Source organism: Ascaphus truei, chromosome 4 (genome assembly GCF_040206685.1).
Source record: "Ascaphus truei isolate aAscTru1 chromosome 4, aAscTru1.hap1, whole genome shotgun sequence".
NCBI classification, from domain to species: domain Eukaryota; kingdom Metazoa; phylum Chordata; class Amphibia; order Anura; family Ascaphidae; genus Ascaphus; species Ascaphus truei.
In genome coordinates this window covers 417927919-417944381 of record NC_134486.1, presented here as the reverse complement: position 1 = coordinate 417944381, position 16463 = coordinate 417927919, and the positions used below count along the sequence as shown (strand labels likewise).

At 54.4% G+C, this 16463-nt stretch overlaps 1 protein-coding gene across 4 annotated transcripts in view; it reads right to left on the bottom strand.

Annotated features, from left to right (window-relative positions):
- Window positions 1-688: 688 nt before the first annotated feature.
- Window positions 689-16463, bottom strand: part of VEGFA (vascular endothelial growth factor A) — a 98415-nt gene continuing 82640 nt past the window's right edge. Inside the window, exons 5-8 of one of the 4 annotated variants that reach the window (XM_075598810.1) lie at window positions 12196-12261; window positions 7579-7710; window positions 4547-4643; window positions 689-1762 (exon numbers count right to left, since the gene is read on the bottom strand). In XM_075598810.1, the coding sequence (XP_075454925.1) occupies window positions 4589-4643; window positions 7579-7710; window positions 12196-12261 (253 nt within the window). In that variant the 3' untranslated portion in view covers window positions 689-1762; window positions 4547-4588. The remainder of the gene's footprint in view (window positions 1763-4546; window positions 4644-7578; window positions 7711-12195; window positions 12262-16463) is intronic. The other 3 variants (XM_075598812.1, XM_075598811.1, XM_075598813.1) reach the window with 3 other exon arrangements.

Here is a 16463-nt window from a genome sequence, read left to right as displayed (position 1 = left end):
AATGAGGAAACTCCAGGACGGAGACACGTCTCTTGTGTACATCTCACCGCCGTTTCTGACACACATACACGCTGTATGGGACCAGGTAGCTTCAGATAGTCAGACAGGCCGAGCCAGTCCTGGTTCTGTGACCCAATTAGCAGATGCCATTTCAGCTGGAGAAACACAAACCTCTTCTTGAGTGTCGAGTCTGAAAACTCACCCGTCTGAAAGCAGCCTCACCCAATATGAACGGGTCTCATTCATCACAAAGCAGCCTCACTCAATATAAGCAAGTCGCATTCATTGTAAAGTAGCCTCACTCAGTATGAGTGAGTCTTACTTGTTGTATAGCAGCTCCACTCATTATGAGTGAGTCTCCCTTACTGGGAGTGAGTTTTAACTCATACAGCAGACCCACTAATATGGAGTGAGTCTCCCTCATTGAAAGAAGTCCCTGTTGATCCCCCAGCGCAGACAGCCTCCCAGGCTCAGAGTCACACTCCTAAACTAGACATGACATGTATCTTGGTCCAGAATCAACTCATTCCTTGGACTTTTCATGTTCTGTTAAGACCACAGATATAGAACCGGTACTGGCTCAGCCTGTGCCTGATGAACTGGAGCCGACGGGTCACAGAAATTAAAAGGCTTATTCTATTTGTAGCGTTCTTTCAGCTCGCAGTTTGGGGCGCCAATGAAACGGAGATGTCCGCCACAAACACCAAACCACCGAGTTTAGTTTTTTTTTTTTTTCTTAAACGATTTTCATCAGCAACGGGGTAAAGTATACATTTTCTGCGTTTCAATAAACCCCGAGAGCACGTCGTACCCACATCCATATACACACACCGGCATGTATACATCGTACAGATCCCTAAAGATCCCTCTGCAGGAAGCTTCTCCAAGAGGCGTTGGCGCTTTGCATGATGGGTAAGTACATAGCTTGACGCTATTGGAAGGTTTCAGTTGGAGGGTTGGCGATGAGAGCCTGGCTGAGGCCAACTTTCTACGCGTCTCTTTAACCCCCTCCTCCTCCCCCCCCCCCCCCCATATTCTCCAAAAGTCTTGCCCTCCCTCTCCGCAGGGGCCGGGTTGAGGGAGAAGGGTCTTTTATCTGAAGGATCGAATTTTTGCCGTCGACGATCTCCCAGAGTTCCTGGCAAGGTTGCTTTGACCTTTGACCCTTTCCGAACGGGACGGGTTTTTACGAGGGCCTTGCTCCTTACCTCCTAATGTGTGGGTTTTGGCAGAGAGATAATGGAAGAAAGGGAAAAAAAAAAACAAAAAAAAACCGTCCATGCAGGAAATGAATAATTAATAGAGGTTAGCTCCGTTTGCGGAACTCGGTAAAAAATACAAAGTCTTTGCCGCCGAGTCCCACTTCTGTCAGTTTAAAAAATAAAACTTAAAAAGAGCACAGGGGGGGGGGGGCGTCCATAAAAGTCCAGTGAAGAAGTAGTACTATCATGTTAAGGAAAAAAAAATCCAATATATATATACACATATATATATATTTACTTATTATAATAATATATTTATAGGAATCCAACAAAAAAAAAATACAGATATGCCCCTTCCCCCCCCATCTTTCTGGTTCTCTGTGTTTAGCAGCATCAAAATTTGTTAAAGAAAAGGAGAAATTGTATTAAAGACGGGTGGATTTTGTTTCTCTTTCCCTCTTCCCGGAATGCTTATAAACCAAAGTGCTGTGCTGTGTCCTTCATGTCCGACCCGCCTCTGCCGGGGAGGTGCCTGGGCTCACCGCCGCGGTTTTTCACATCTGAGCAGAGCGGAGGAGAAGGAGGGAAGGAGAGAGGAGAAGAGAGAAGGAGAAGAGAGAAGGAGAGAGGAGAAGGAGAGAGGAGAAGGAGAGAGGAGAAGAGAGAAGGAGAGAGGAGAGAGGAGAAGGAGAGAGGAGAAGGAGAGAGGAGAAGGAGAGAGGAGAAGGAGAGAGGAGAAGAGAGAAGGAGAGAGGAGAAGGAGAGAGGAGAAGGAGAGAGGAGAAGAGAGGAGGAGAGGGAGAAGGAGAGAGGAGAAGGAGAGAGGAGGAGAAGAGAGAAGGAGAGGGAGAAGGAGAGAGGAGGAGAGAGGAGAAGGAGAGAGGAGAGGGAGAAGGAGAGAGGAGAAGGAGAGAGGAGAAGAGAGAAGGAGAGAGGAGAAGGAGAGATGAGAAGGAGAGATGAGAAGGAGAGGGAGAAGGAGAGAGGAGAAGGAGAGAGGAGAAGGAGAGAGGAGAAGGAGAAGGAGAGAAGGAGAGAGGAGAAGAGAGAAGGAGAGAGGAGAAGAGAGAAGGAGAGAGGAGAAGGAGAGAGGAGAAGGAGAGAGGAGAAGGAGAGAGAAGAAGGAGAGAGGAGAAGGAGAGATGAGAAGGAGAGATGAGAAGGAGAGGGAGAAGGAGAGAGGAGAAGGAGAGAGGAGAAGGAGAGAAGGAGAAGGAGAGAAGGAGAGGGAGAAGGAGAGAAGGGGAGAGAGAGGCGGTTTAGATAAATCAGTCAAAATATCAAACATTTAAAAAAACAAATACATTTAACAAATAATAATTTTAAATAATTGCATTTTTGTTATTGGGGGGATAAAGGATTTAACGTTAGTTAGTTTTCTGGCGAGTATTGTTTATTTTTTTGGGTGGGGGGGGGAAGCAGGATTTAACCCCTTGAGTCCCAGAGGGGCCGCCAACACATGAGCACTGAAAGGGTTACAGATTGTGCTGTATCTAAATAAATAAAAAAGTGTTATATAAGTAACCAGAATGTGTATTGAATAACACTAATACTAATTGTATTTGCCCCCAGGCGCTTGTTCTGTACTGTACTACAGGTAAAATGTGACAGGAAGAGAGACAGAGGACTCCACAGTTACTAACGAGTGTTACACGTCGGTGACATTACATCAGGGGCTCCCAACTCCTGTCCTCAAGAGCCCCCCCAACAGGTCAGGTTTCAGGATATCCCTGCTTCAGCACAGGTGGCTCAGTCAAAGACTGAGTCGCTGATTGAGCCACCTGTGCTGAAGCAGAGATATCCTGAAAACCTGATCTTGTGGGGGGGGTCTTGAGGCCTGGGGTTGAGTACAAAGTGTTTGCTTGGGGCCTGAAGGCTTGCGGAATCGTAGCACCGTTTAGTAACTTGGAGCCTGAATATCTGTGTTCCCGTATCTAACACGCTGTGAAACCATGAGCGGACACGAAACCTCCTTGGCACGGGGGGGGGGTGGCGATTTCAGAGCGTATTAAACGGGCGTTCCGTAACATCTGGTTCTCCGCGCTCTGCCGGACAGGTTCTCCGCGCTCTGCCGGACAGGTTCTCCGCGCTCTGCCGGACAGGTTCTCCGCGCTCTGCCGGACAGGTTCTCCGCGCTCTGCCGGACAGGCTCTCCGCGCTCTGCCGGACAGGCTCTCCGCGCTCTGCCGGACAGGTTCTCCGCGCTCTGCCGGACAGGTTCTCCGCGCTCTGCCGGACAGGTTCTCCGCGCTCTGCCGGACAGGTTCTCCGCGCTCTGCCGGACAGGTTCTCCGCGCTCTGCCGGACAGGTTCTCCGCGCTCTGCCGGACAGGCTCTCCGCGCTCTGCCGGACAGGTTCTCCGCGCTCTGCCGGACAGGTTCTCCGCGCTCTGCCGGACAGGTTCTCCGCACTCTGCCGGACAGGTTCTCCGCGCTGGGGAATATGTGTTGAGTTCGTGTGCAGGAAGGCAGCTACCTTAAAGCAAGTTTGAGGGGACACTTGTTACCCCTAATAAGGTGCAGGTTTGGTGTATAATGAAGCTGAGTATTTACAGGCACATCCAGTGTCCACGATTGTCCTTCATCCCGGAGCTCGGACTGTCCCCGTGTGCGGAGCCCATTCTATGTAGTGTCCGCACAGTCCTATAACCCCCACAGTGCTTCCCACTGTCTCTGAAGGGCGTTATGGAGGTTGCAACCTCTAAGGGCTACCAGATGTTATATAGACAGAAGTACTGGTGGTAGCAGCCAGTCATACTCAGTCCTGATATACTCTGTAGCATGTTTACGTGTACAACCTTCAGCGTCGCCTTAACGCCCTCCAAGGACATTCTGTTCTTACAAAATCTGGGCGAGGGGGCGTGGGAGGGTGCGATGGAAAAGCTGGGGATTTAACTCAGAACGTGCCAGTATTTTGAAGCACTATTTCCGTTTTCCATGAACATGCCGCACCGTAGGATGATGCTGAGTATCTCTGTTCTCTCCCAGGATCCCAATGTGCCTGCTCTCTGCCGGGACTGCTATGTTGATTTTTGTATGACCTCAGAACCCCTGACCCGGCCAGAGTCCCTTCCGCCTGGGAACGGGTCACTCTCTGCCAGTGTTAACCCTCTCAACGCCAGACAGGGGCTGCAGAGCATCTCGCAAGGCGCAAATATCCGCCGCTTGATAGGTAGCCGGGTAATAAAGCACGTCCAATCACAGAGTGAGGCGTGAACCCCCCCCCCCCCCACGGGGCAAAGGCGTCCTGTGACATCAGGGGCAGGTACGGGGCAGATGTAGGGGTGGCCTTGTGTGGGACGTGTGCTTGGCAGTTAGGGCAGGATGTATTTGGGGTAACTTACTTTGCAGTACAGAGGTGGCAGTGCGCGTGTTAGTGTGCGAGGTCAGCAGTAATGGGGGGCCCCATGTGGTTGGCCTGCTCTAGGCTTCTTGTCTCTCCTAGTGAAAGACAACACACTGCTCTAAATGAGCTACCTGTGTCAGCTGCTCTGTCACTCCCACTTCCCCTGAAGAGCTACCAATCCATGTGTGAGGCACTGCTTCCAACACCCCCAGCTTAGCTATGGTCTCTGTGTGCTCTGTGGCTTCCAACACCCCCAGCTTAGCTATGGTCACTGTGTGCACTGCTCTGTGACGTCCAACACCCCAGCTTAGCTATAGTCACGGTGTGCACTGCTCTGTGACGTCCAACACCCCAGTTTAGCTATAGTCACGGTGTGCACTGCTCTGTGACGTCCAACACCCCCAGCTTAGCTATAGTCACTGTGTGCACTGCTCTGTGACTTCCAACAAGCCCAGCTTAGCTATAGTCACGGTGTGCACTGCTCTGTGACGTCCAACACCCCCAGCTTAGCTATGATCACTGTGTGCACTGCTCTGTGACTTCCAACACCCCCAGCTTAGCTATAGTCATGGTGTGCACTGCTCTGTGGCTTCCAACACCCCCAGCTTAGCTATATTCACGGTGTGCACTGCTCTGTGACTTCCAACACCCCCAGCTTAGCTATAGTCACGGTGTGCACTGCTCTGTGACGTCCAACACCCCCAGCTTAGCTATAGTCACGGTGTGCACTGCTCTGTGACGTCCAACACCCCCAGCTTAGCTATAGTCACGGTGTGCACTGCTCTGTGATGTCCAACACCCCCAGCTTAGCTATGGTCACTGTGTGCACTGCTCTGTGACTTCCAACACCCCCAGCTTAGCTATGGTCACTGTGTGCACTGCTCTGTGACTTCCAACACCCCCAGCTTAGCTATGGTCACTATGTGCTCTGCTCTGTGACGTCCAACATCCCAGCTTAGCTATGATCACTGTGTGCACTGCTCTGTGACTTCCAACACCCCCAGCTTAGCTATGATCACTGTGTGCACTGCTCTGTGACTTCCAACACCCCCAGCTTAGCTATGATCACTGTGTGCACTGCTCTGTGACTTCCAACACCCCCAGCTTAGCTATGATCACTTTGTGCACTGCTCTGTGACTTCCAACACCCCCAGCTTAGCTATGATCACTGTGTGCACTGCTCTGTGACTTCCAACACCCCCAGCTTAGCTATGATCACTGTGTGCACTGCTCTGTGACTTCCAACACCCCCAGCTTAGCTATGATCACTTTGTGCACTGCTCTGTGACTTCCAACACCCCCAGCTTAGCTATGATCACTGTGTGCACTGCTCTGTGACTTCCAACACCCCCAGCTTAGCTATGATCACTTTGTGCACTGCTCTGTGACGTCCAACATCCCAGCTTAGCTATGATCACTGTGTGCACTGCTCTGTGAATTCCAACACCCCCAGCTTAGCTATGATCACTGTGTGCACTGCTCTGTGACTTCCAACACCCCCAGCTTAGCTATGATCACTGTGTGCACTGCTCTGTGACTTCCAACACCCCCAGCTTAGCTATGATCACTGTGTGCACTGCTCTGTGAATTCCAACACCCCCAGCTTAGCTATGATCACTTTGTGCACTGCTCTGTGACTTCCAACACCCCCAGCTTAGCTATGATCACTGTGTGCACTGCTCTGTGAATTCCAACACCCCCAGCTTAGCTATGATCACTGTGTGCACTGCTCTGTGAATTCCAACACCCCCAGCTTAGCTATGATCACTGTGTGCACTGCTCTGTGACTTCCAACATCCCAGCTTAGCTATGATCACTGTGTGCACTGCTTTGTGACTTCCAACACCCCCAGCTTAGCTATGATCACTGTGTGCACTGCTCTGTGACTTCCAACACCCCCAGCTTAGCTATGATCTCTGTGTGAACTGCTCTGTGACTTCCAACACCCCCAGCTTAGCTAGGATCACTGTGTGCACTGCTCTGTGACTTCCAACACCCCCAGCTTAGCTATGATCTCTGTGTGAACTGCTCTGTGACTTCCAACACCCCAGCTTAGCTATGGTCACTGTGTGCACTGCTCTGTGACGTCCAACACCCCCAGCTTAGCTATGATCACTGTGTGCACTGCTCTGTGACTTCTAACAACCCCAGCTTAGCTATGGTCACTGTGTGCACTGCTCTGTAACGTCCAACACCCCCAGCTTAGCTATGATCACTGTGTGCACTGCTCTGTGACTTCCAACACCCCCAGCTTAGCTATGATCACTGTGTGCACTGCTCTGTGACTTCAAACACCCCCAGCTTAGCAATGATCACTGTGTGCACTGCTCTGTGACGTCCAACACCCCCAGCTTAGCTATGATCACTGTGTGCACTGCTCTGTGACTTCCAACACCCCCAGCTTAGCTATGATCACTGTGTGCACTGCTCTGTGACGTCCAACACCCCCAGCTTAGCTATGATCACTGTGTGCACTGCTCTGTGACTTCCAACACCCCCAGCTTAGCTATGATCACTGTGTGCACTGCTCTGTGACTTCCAACACCCCCAGCTTAGCTATGATCACTTTGTGCACTGCTCTGTGACTTCCAACACCCCCAGCTTAGCTATGGTCACAGTGTGCACTGCTCTGTGACTTCCAACACCCCCAGCTTAGCTATGGTCACTGTGTGCACTGCTCTGTGACTTCCAACACCCCCAGCTTAGCTATGGTCACTTTGTGCTCCCTGTGTGCACTGCTCTGTGATGTGTACCAGACCAGCTCAGTTACAATTAATTATAAGTTAATTATCATGTGGTCCAAACAGCAAAAAAACACCAAAGTAAACAAATGTATTTAACAGTCTATACACCGAGCAATGGCCACTAGTGTTTTGTTGATCAGAAGCGTCGTGATAACAAATATACCCCCACCCCCCTAAAAGACCCAATTGTAAGCAGCAGTTGGCAGGGCAGTAAGAAGCAGGCTCTATCTCTGCCTTGCGTTCGCTCTTAGGATCCGCACATCTCCCGCGGGCGAGAAAAACCAACCTGCAAGTCCTTTCGTTTAACTCAAGCTGCCTCGTTTTGCAACGTGAGTCTGTGTTTTTACAGGAACATTTACAGGTCTGGGGGTCTTGGATAAACATGTGTTTTCTCCTCTCTGTGCAAGGCTCACAAGGACTGCAAAAAGCAAAAGGGAAAAAAGACAGGTCTAAGCTAGAGCGCATTAGCAAAGAGAAACGTCAACATGCAATACTCCTGAAAACATTACAAGCAACCCGCACACTCCACCCCTCCCATCCCCCAGAATCCCCCAGGACGGCCACTTGGCTAAAGAATGCCTGAGGACAGGCTCAGACAGTGCTGGTTTTGCACGTCTGCCAGGAGGTCCCCTCCTAATGCAGCCCTACACTAAGGAGTTGGAGTACCTTCAGATGGTTAGCCAACTGCTCGCTCACTAGTACTAGGGTGGGACAGACTCGGGGGGCCAGTCCTGGTTTTAAGGCTCTCACGCCCGTAGGTCCTTAATCCTAAAATAAATTGAGATTTACAGGAAGATAGCGGCAACTTGTCTATATATATATATATATATATATATATTCTACTCCAGGAGTGGCTAACTCCAGTCCTCCAGGCTTTCAGGACATCCCTGTGTCAGCACAGGTGGCTCAATCGATTGCTCGGTCGAAGAATGAGCCACTGATTGAGCTACCTGTGCTGAAGCAGGGATATGCTCAAAAAACCTGACCTGTTTTTTGGCCGTTGAGGGCTGGAAGTGGCCACTCCTGCTCTATTCTCTCCTCCTCCTCCTCCTCTTGTGCTCCCCCTGACCCCCTCCCCGCTCCCTCTCCTGTTCCCTTAAACAACAGAGGCAGAGACAAGCAGACAGCATAGCGTTGGAAAGCAAAACACTGCATTTGGAAGGAGTGAAAATCGAATTTGGTTAAAATTCATGTTTTCTTTCGGTAGAAAATGCATCGGACGAATCTTCAGTCTCTGGGACAGGCTCAGACTGTCCTGGCTTTACATGTAATGCAGAGTATCAGGGACAGGATCACACAGTCCTGGGTTTGGCCATTCCACCTTTACACTGACCCCTGTGAGATCACAGGCGCATTTCTTTTGCACCCCTGAGTTGGCTGCACGGGCGCCTCTTGGGGATTAAATAAAATGACATAAGTGCAGGTTACCGTTAAAAATGTAAAGGACAGCTTTAGAGAAAGGATTTAACCCCCTTCCCGGTTGGCAGCGAGAGGGTTAAGCGGGGGAGGCGGGAGACGGAATTATTCCCAGAAACCTTCCAAATGCAGAATTTTATCATTGAAAAGAAAGAGAGAAGAAGAAATAATTAGGAAAGGCCACAAAACAGGACGCCGCTGAACCCCCCGAATCCACCCTCTCCCCCGCCCATCCGTTAATAGCTATTAACTGCGGGTGAAACCAAATTAACCAATGTGCGCGAGTCTGACCAAATGCCTCTGCAAAGCTGAAGCGATGGGAGTTTAAAAATGGCCGCCCCCCCCCTCCCCCAGGTCCTGCCTCTTGCTATTAACCCCGTTGCTGCTGTGGCAACAAAGGGGTTAAAAGTATGTATGCTTTTATTTATGCCGCGGCCCCCCCGGAGGTAGGATTTTTACACCCCTTATCATTTCTGCCCCGCTTTAAAAAATGGCTGCCTTTCCTTCTTACAAAAAGCCATGCGGAATGCGAATGGCGTGATTTGGCACCGTCGGCTCGCGTGGTGCGGTCATTTAATGGGGCAAAATGGGTGAAAATAAGAATGGACCAGTGCTTCGGTTTTTCTGTGCCCAGCAAATAATGGAAACAAAACGCGGCAGCCATTTTTAGAGCGCCCACCCCCCCCCCCCAAAAAAAATAAACGTTTTAGTAGAAGTGCGGAAAACTAGCGCGGGATTGGGCACCGGCGGACGCGACTGAGGCAGAACAGGAGCGGAAGACAATTTAGATATGTGAACAATATATATGGGAAATGTATCCCAGATTTGGGATGGGCAACTTGTGAGAACAGCAGGAAGGGAGCAGTGCCACTTAGGACCAAAGGGGAATTAATGGCAATGATTAGGGTAAATGAGGTCATTATTGGTGATTGATACCTTGATTGTAAAGGACGGGTGTGTATGAGTACAGAGGAATGAAAGTGGGCAGCGAAATATTAGAAATTGTCAGTTGTTTAGCAGAAACATTATATTGTCTGCATTCTGCATGTTCACTGAACACACACACACACACACACACACACACACACACACACACACACACACACACACACACACACACACACACACACACACACACACACACACACACACACACACACACACACACTGTCTCTCTCTCTTTCTCTATTCTGTCATTGGTGTGAACGGAACACAATACCCAATCCTTCAATTCTCATCCTTCAATTCATACATCGAATTCTCTTATGTCAATCACCTATACCAGGTATTAAGGATATCCCTGCTTCAGCACAGGTGGCTCAGTCAGTGGCACAGTCAAAAGCTGAGCCACTGATTGAGCCACCTGTGCTGAAGCAGGGATATGCGGAAAATCTGACCTGGTGGTGGCGCTTGAGGACTAGAGATGGCCAGTCGTTGACTGGGCCACTGATTCAGCCACCTGTGCTGAAGCAGGTGGCCCTTGAAGATTAATAAAATGGGAAACAAACCAAACTAACAATCACCCGCCATTTCCAGCCCCCGATGTAAAAAGAATAATTTAAAAAAGGGGTAGAAACACAGTTATATATACGGGGTTTCTCACAAGGCATCAATCACCTAAACCCACACTCACTTGACCTAGGTGGTACTGGACCTTTAACCCACTGGACCTGCACACGTGTGCGTGTTTCACTTTGGTCCTGAGCGGGACTGCGGCAGTAACAGGGCTGTGTGTATGGGGGGGGGGGAAACGGATCGGAATCAGGCAGCGAAGCTTCGACTCGTCCCGACACGCACGGGAAATAACTCTCGCCGGCTGTGCAGGCGCGGGTGGAATGTCTCGCTCAGCGTGCGTGTTAGGGAGTCCCTCGGAAGGCGAAGGGGCGCGGGTGGTGGAGCTCCGCCATTGGCTGGGAGGGGAACGGCTGATTTACGAGGGACTGGGAGATTGGAAGGCTTCCGATTGGCCGGGAAGGGTGAGGGGGGAGGGGGGCGCGGGCCAGCTGCTCTTTGCATGGCGTCATCCCATTGGCCGGGATAGTGGCTTCTGATGAGCGCGGGAAACCGTTTTTCGTTTGAAAAGCACGTACGCACAGCGATGGCGTCGCCCAGTCACGGTTTATAGACACACACACACGCGCTCGTTAACCCCTTCCCTGCCAAAGGGACCGTCCATGTCTGGAAATAAGGGAGGGAAAGAACGAGGGTAAGAAATGAGCTGTCGGGCAAACAGGCGGTCCCAGAAATACTCTACAAAATATACGGGCCTCACCCCCCCCAAGAAAAAAAAAGCCAATGACCCAGCGACTAGTATGTGCTGTGAATTCAGAAGCCAAGCCAACCAGCGGCATAATAATCAGTGGCAGATCCCGTCAGTGTCCCGCCACCAGCAAGCGCCAACACAAAGCCCCCGCTGTCCCATCCCGGTCACTCGAAGTCAGAGGTGACCAACTCCAGTTCTCAAGGGCCACCAACAGGTTAGGTTTTAAGGATATCCCTGCTTCAGCACAGGTGGCTCAATCAGTGGCTCAGTCTTCGACTGAGCCACTGATTGAGCCACCTGTGCTGAAGCAGGGATATCCAGAAAGCCTGACCTGTTGGTGGCCCTTGAGGCCTGAAGTTGGCTACCCCTGCTCCGAGTAATACTAGCCTGACCCCGCGTCATCATGAGACTCAACCACTAGGGATGAGAAATGGGTGAGATTTGGGCTGGAGCAGGGAAATGCACAGTTAACGATGCATTGGCTTCTATTCTAGAGGATGGAAGTTGTGGCAGTCGTAACTGCGTGTTCCATACTTCCCGCCATATTGAAATGAGGGGAGGGGGGGGGGGCTTACCGCTATATCTTGGGCTCAAACACAGTCCATCAATGGGCCAGATTTTAAGGGTATCTTGGCTTCAGCGCAGATGGCTCAGCCACTTGTGCTGAAGCAGGGATAGCCTTCAAACCTGGCCAGTTGGTGGCCCCTGGAGACTGCGTTGAAGCGCCCCTGATGTTCTGTACTGGAATAACGTGTGTATAGAAGTATCGTGGTTGACCAAGCCTCAGTCTCCCACTGAGGTACATATCCGTTAACTAACTCCGCAATGTGGTAACGATCCGGTCCTGGTTTTCCAGGCTCGGAAGAAAGACGGGCCTGGGTCATTACTCCACGGATCGGGAGTTCTAGGATTGCAGGATCATGGAGGACCAGGATCCAGGAGAGCGAGAGGACAAGTCAGAAGCCGAGGCGTGGGTGGAACTCTCATGATGACACCAAGACAGGGTAACCATACCACCTCTATCGCACCACCTGTGGTCAATCACACCCAGCGCCACCACCATGAAGAGAGGCGAGTATTACCCCTCCCCAAACCTTGATCCCCCCCCACCCCCCAATGCCAAGCCGCAAGCAGGTTAATGAGATTAAATTAGCAGTGACGTGAAGCTAGGACAATCGGGGTGTGGGTGGTTTCAGGGGGGGACAGCACATGATACAAACGTACAAGCGGGGCGGTTTGTACCGGATTTTCTTGCGCTTTCGTTTAAGGCCCTTTCCTCGTTTTGATTTTCTGGAAGAAAACAAAACAAAAAACACAAAAAAAAAAAAAAAAAGAGGGAGAGACAGCGAGAAAGGGGGAACAAAAACGGGAAACGGGAGCGAAAGAAGTGGGGAGGGGGGTGAGAAGTGGGGGGGGGGGGAGGGAGAGAAGTGGGGAGGAGGGGGAGAAGTGGGAGGAGGGGGGAGAAGTGCGGAGAAGTGGGGGGGAGGGATAGAAGTGGGGGGGAGAAGTGGGGAGGAGGGGGGAGGAGGGGGAGAAGTGGGGAGGAGGGGGAGAAGTGAGGAAAGGGGGAGAGAAGTGGGGAGGGGGGACAGAAGTGCGGAGGGGGGAGAGAAGTGGGGAGGGGTGGGGAGGGGGGAGAGAAGTGGGGGGGGGGAGAAGTGGGGAGGGGGGTTGAGAAGTGGGGAGGGGGTTGAGAAGTGGGGAGGGGTGGGGAGGGGGGAGAAAAGTGGGGAAGGGTGGGGAAGGTGGAGAGAAGTGGGGAGGGGGAGAGAAGTGGGGATGGGGGGAGAGAAATGGGGAGGGGGGGAGAGAAGTGGGGAGGGGGGAGATAAGTGGGGAGGGGGGAGAGAAGTGGGGAGGGGGGAGAGAAGTGGGGAGGGGGGAGAGAAGTGAGAAGGAGGGGGAGAGAAGTGGGGAGGGGTGGGGAGGGGGGAGAGAAGTGGGGGGGGGGAGAAGTGGGGAGGGGGTTGAGAAGTGGGGAGGGGGTTGAGAAGTGGGGAGGGGTGGGGAGGGGGGGAAAAGTGGGGAAGGGTGGGGAAGGTGAGAGAAGTGGGGAGGGGGAGAGAAGTGGGGATGGGGGGAGAGAAATGGGGAGGGGGGAGAGAAGTGGGGAGGGGGGGAGAGAAGTGGGGAGGGGGGAGAGAAGTGAGAAGGAGGGGAGAGAAGTGGGGAGGAGGGGGAGAGAAGTGGGGAGGAGGGGGAGAGAAGTGGGGAGGGGGGGGAGAGAAGTGGGGAGGGGGGGAGAGAAGTGGGAGGAGAGAAGTGGGGAGGAGGGGAGAAAAGTGGGGAGGGGGGGTGAGAAGTGGGGAGGAGGGGGAGAGAAGTGGGGAGGAGGGGGAGAGAAGTGGGGAGGAGGGGGAGAGAAGTGGGGAGGAGGGGGAGAGAAGTGGGAGGAGGGGAGAGAAGTGGAGAAGTGAAAGGGACAAAACAAAGAGGAAAAAAATGATGTGGCAGGGAGGCTCTACACAAATCAGCATTAAATATATGAGCATGCTGCATTATAAAGCAGGACGGAGCATGACCCTTTTACTGCTTTCCCTGCTGGCTGCTTTGGCATGTGTAATGGGTGGTTTTACTTAACCCTTTGGGTCCCAGAGGGTATTACTGGCTTCTCTGCAACTGAATGGGGTGGGAATATTCTAGGCTATTTGTGGTTTGCCGGGTACTGCCCACACCCAACCTCCATGAAGGGGCAGTGCCCACACCCAACCTCCATGAAGGGGCAGTGCCAGCACCCAACCTCCCAGAAGTGGCAGTGCCCGCACCCAACCTCCCAGAAGGGGCAGTGCCCGCACCCAGTCTCCCAGTGAGGCAGTGCCCGCACCCAACCTCCATGAAGGGGCAGTGCCAGCACCCAACCTCCATGAAGGGGCAATGCCCACACCCAACCTCCCAGAAGGGGCAGTGCCTGCACCCAACCTCCCAGAAGTGGCAGTGCCCGCACCCAACCTCCCAGAAGGGGCAGTGCCCGCACCCAGTCTCCCAGTGAGGCAGTGCCCGCACCCAACCTCCCAGTGAGACAGTGCCTGCACCCAACCTCCCAGTGAGGCAGTGCCTGCACCCAACCTCCCAGAAGTGGCAGTGCCCGCACCCAGTCTCCCAGTGAGGCAGTGCCCGCACCCAACCTCCCAGTGAGACAGTGCCTGCACCCAACCTCCCAGTGAGGTAGTGCCCACACCCAGCCTCCCAGTGAGACAGTGCCCACACCCAGCCTCCCAGTGAGGCAGTGCCCACCCCCTGCCTCCAGTGAGGCAGGCCCACACCCAACCTCCTAGTGAGACAGTGCCCACACCCAACCTCCCAGTGAGGCAGTGCCCACCCCCTGCCTCCCAGTGAGGCAGTGCCACCCCCTGCCTCCCAGTGAGGCAGTGCCCACACCCAGCCTCCCAGTGAGGCAGTGCCCCACCCAACCTCCCAGTGAGGCATTGCCCGCACCCAGCCTCCCAGTGAGGCAGTGCCCACACCCAGCCTCCAGCGGGGCAGTGCCCACACCCAACCTCCCAGTGAGACAGTGCCAACAGCCAACCTCCCAGTGAGGCAGTGCCCACACCCAACCTCCCAATGAGACAGTGCCCACACCCAACCTCCTAGTGAGACAGTGCCCACACCCAGCCTCCCAGTGAGGCAGTGCCCACACCCAGCCTCCCAGTGAGACAGTGCCCACACCCAACCTCCCAGTGAGGCAGTGCCCACACCCAACCTCCCAGTGAGGCAGTGCCCACACCCAGCCTCCCAGTGAGGCAGTGCCCACACCCAACCTCCCAGTGAGGCAGTGCCCCACACCCAACCTCCCAGTGAGGCAGTGCCCACACCCAACCTCCCAGTGAGGTAGTGCCCACACCCAGCCTCCCAGTGAGGCAGTGCCCCACCCAGCCTCCCAGTGAGGCAGTGCCCACACCCAGCCTCCCAGTGAGACAGTGCCCACACCCAACCTCCAGTGAGGCAGTGCCCACCCCCTGCCTCCCAGTGAGGCAGTGCCCACACCCAACTTCCCAGTGAGGCAGTGCCCACCCCCTGCCTCCCAGTGAGGCAGTGCCCACCCCCTGCCTCCCAGTGAGGCAGTGCCACACCCAACCTCCTAGTGAGACAGTGCCCACACCCAACCTCCCAGTGAGGCAGTGCCCACCCCCTGCCTCCCAGTGAGGCAGTGCCCACCCCCTGCCTCCCAGTGAGGCAGTGCCCACACCCAACCTCCCAGTGAGGCAGTGCCCACACCCAACCTCCCAGTGAGGCAGTGCCCACACCCAGCCTCCCAGTGAGGCAGTGCCCACACCCAACCTCCCAGTGAGGCAGTGCCCACACCCAACCTCCCAGTGAGGCAGTGCCCACACCCAACCTCCCAGTGAGGTAGTGCCCACCCCCTGCCTCCCAGTGAGACAGTGCCCACACCCAACCTCCCAGTGAGGCAGTGCCCACACCCAACCTCCCAGTGAGGCAGTGCCCACACCCAGCCTCCCAGTGAGGCAGTGCCCACACCCAACCTCCCAGTGAGGCAGTGCCCACACCCAACCTCCCAGTGAGGTAGTGCCCACACCCAGCCTCCCAGTGAGGCAGTGCCCCACCCAGCCTCCCAGTGAGGCAGTGCCCACACCCAGCCTCCCAGTGAGACAGTGCCCACACCCAACCTCCCAGTGAGGCAGTGCCCACCCCCTGCCTCCCAGTGAGGCAGTGCCCACACCCAACTTCCCAGTGAGGCAGTGCCCACCCCCTGCCTCCCAGTGAGGCAGTGCCACACCCAACCTCCTAGTGAGACAGTGCCCACACCCAACCTCCCAGTGAGGCAGTGCCCACCCCCTGCCTCCCAGTGAGGCAGTGCCCACCCCCTGCCTCCCAGTGAGACAGTGCCCACACCCAACCTCCCAGTGAGGCAGTGCCCACCCCCTGCCTCCCAGTGAGGCAGTGCCCACCCCCTGCCTCCCAGTGAGGCAGTGCCACACCCAACCTCCTAGTGAGACAGTGCCCACACCCAACCTCCCAGTGAGGCAGTGCCCACCCCCTGCCTCCCAGTGAGGCAGTGCCCACCCCCTGCCTCCCAGTGAGGCAGTGCCCCACCCAACCTCCCAGTGAGGCATTGCCCGCACCCAGCCTCCCAGTGAGGCAGTGCCCACACCCAGCCTCCCAGCGGGGCAGTGCCCACACCCAACCTCCCAGTGAGGCAGTGCCCACACCCAGTCTCCCAGTGAGGCAGTGCCCACACCCAGCCTCCCAGTGAGGCAGTGCCCACACCCAGCCTCCCAGTGAGGCAGTGCCCACACCCAGCCTCCCAGTGAGGCAGGCCCACACCCAGCCTCCCAGTGAGGCAGTGCCCACACCCAGTCTCCCAGTGAGACAGTGCCCACACCCAGCCTCCCAGTGAGGCAGTGCCCACCCCCTGCCTCCCAGTGAGGCAGTGCCCCCACCCAGTCTCCCAGTGAGGCAGTGCCCACACCCAGCCTCCCAGTGAGGCAGTGCCCACACCCAGTCTCCCAGTGAGACAATGGCCACACCCA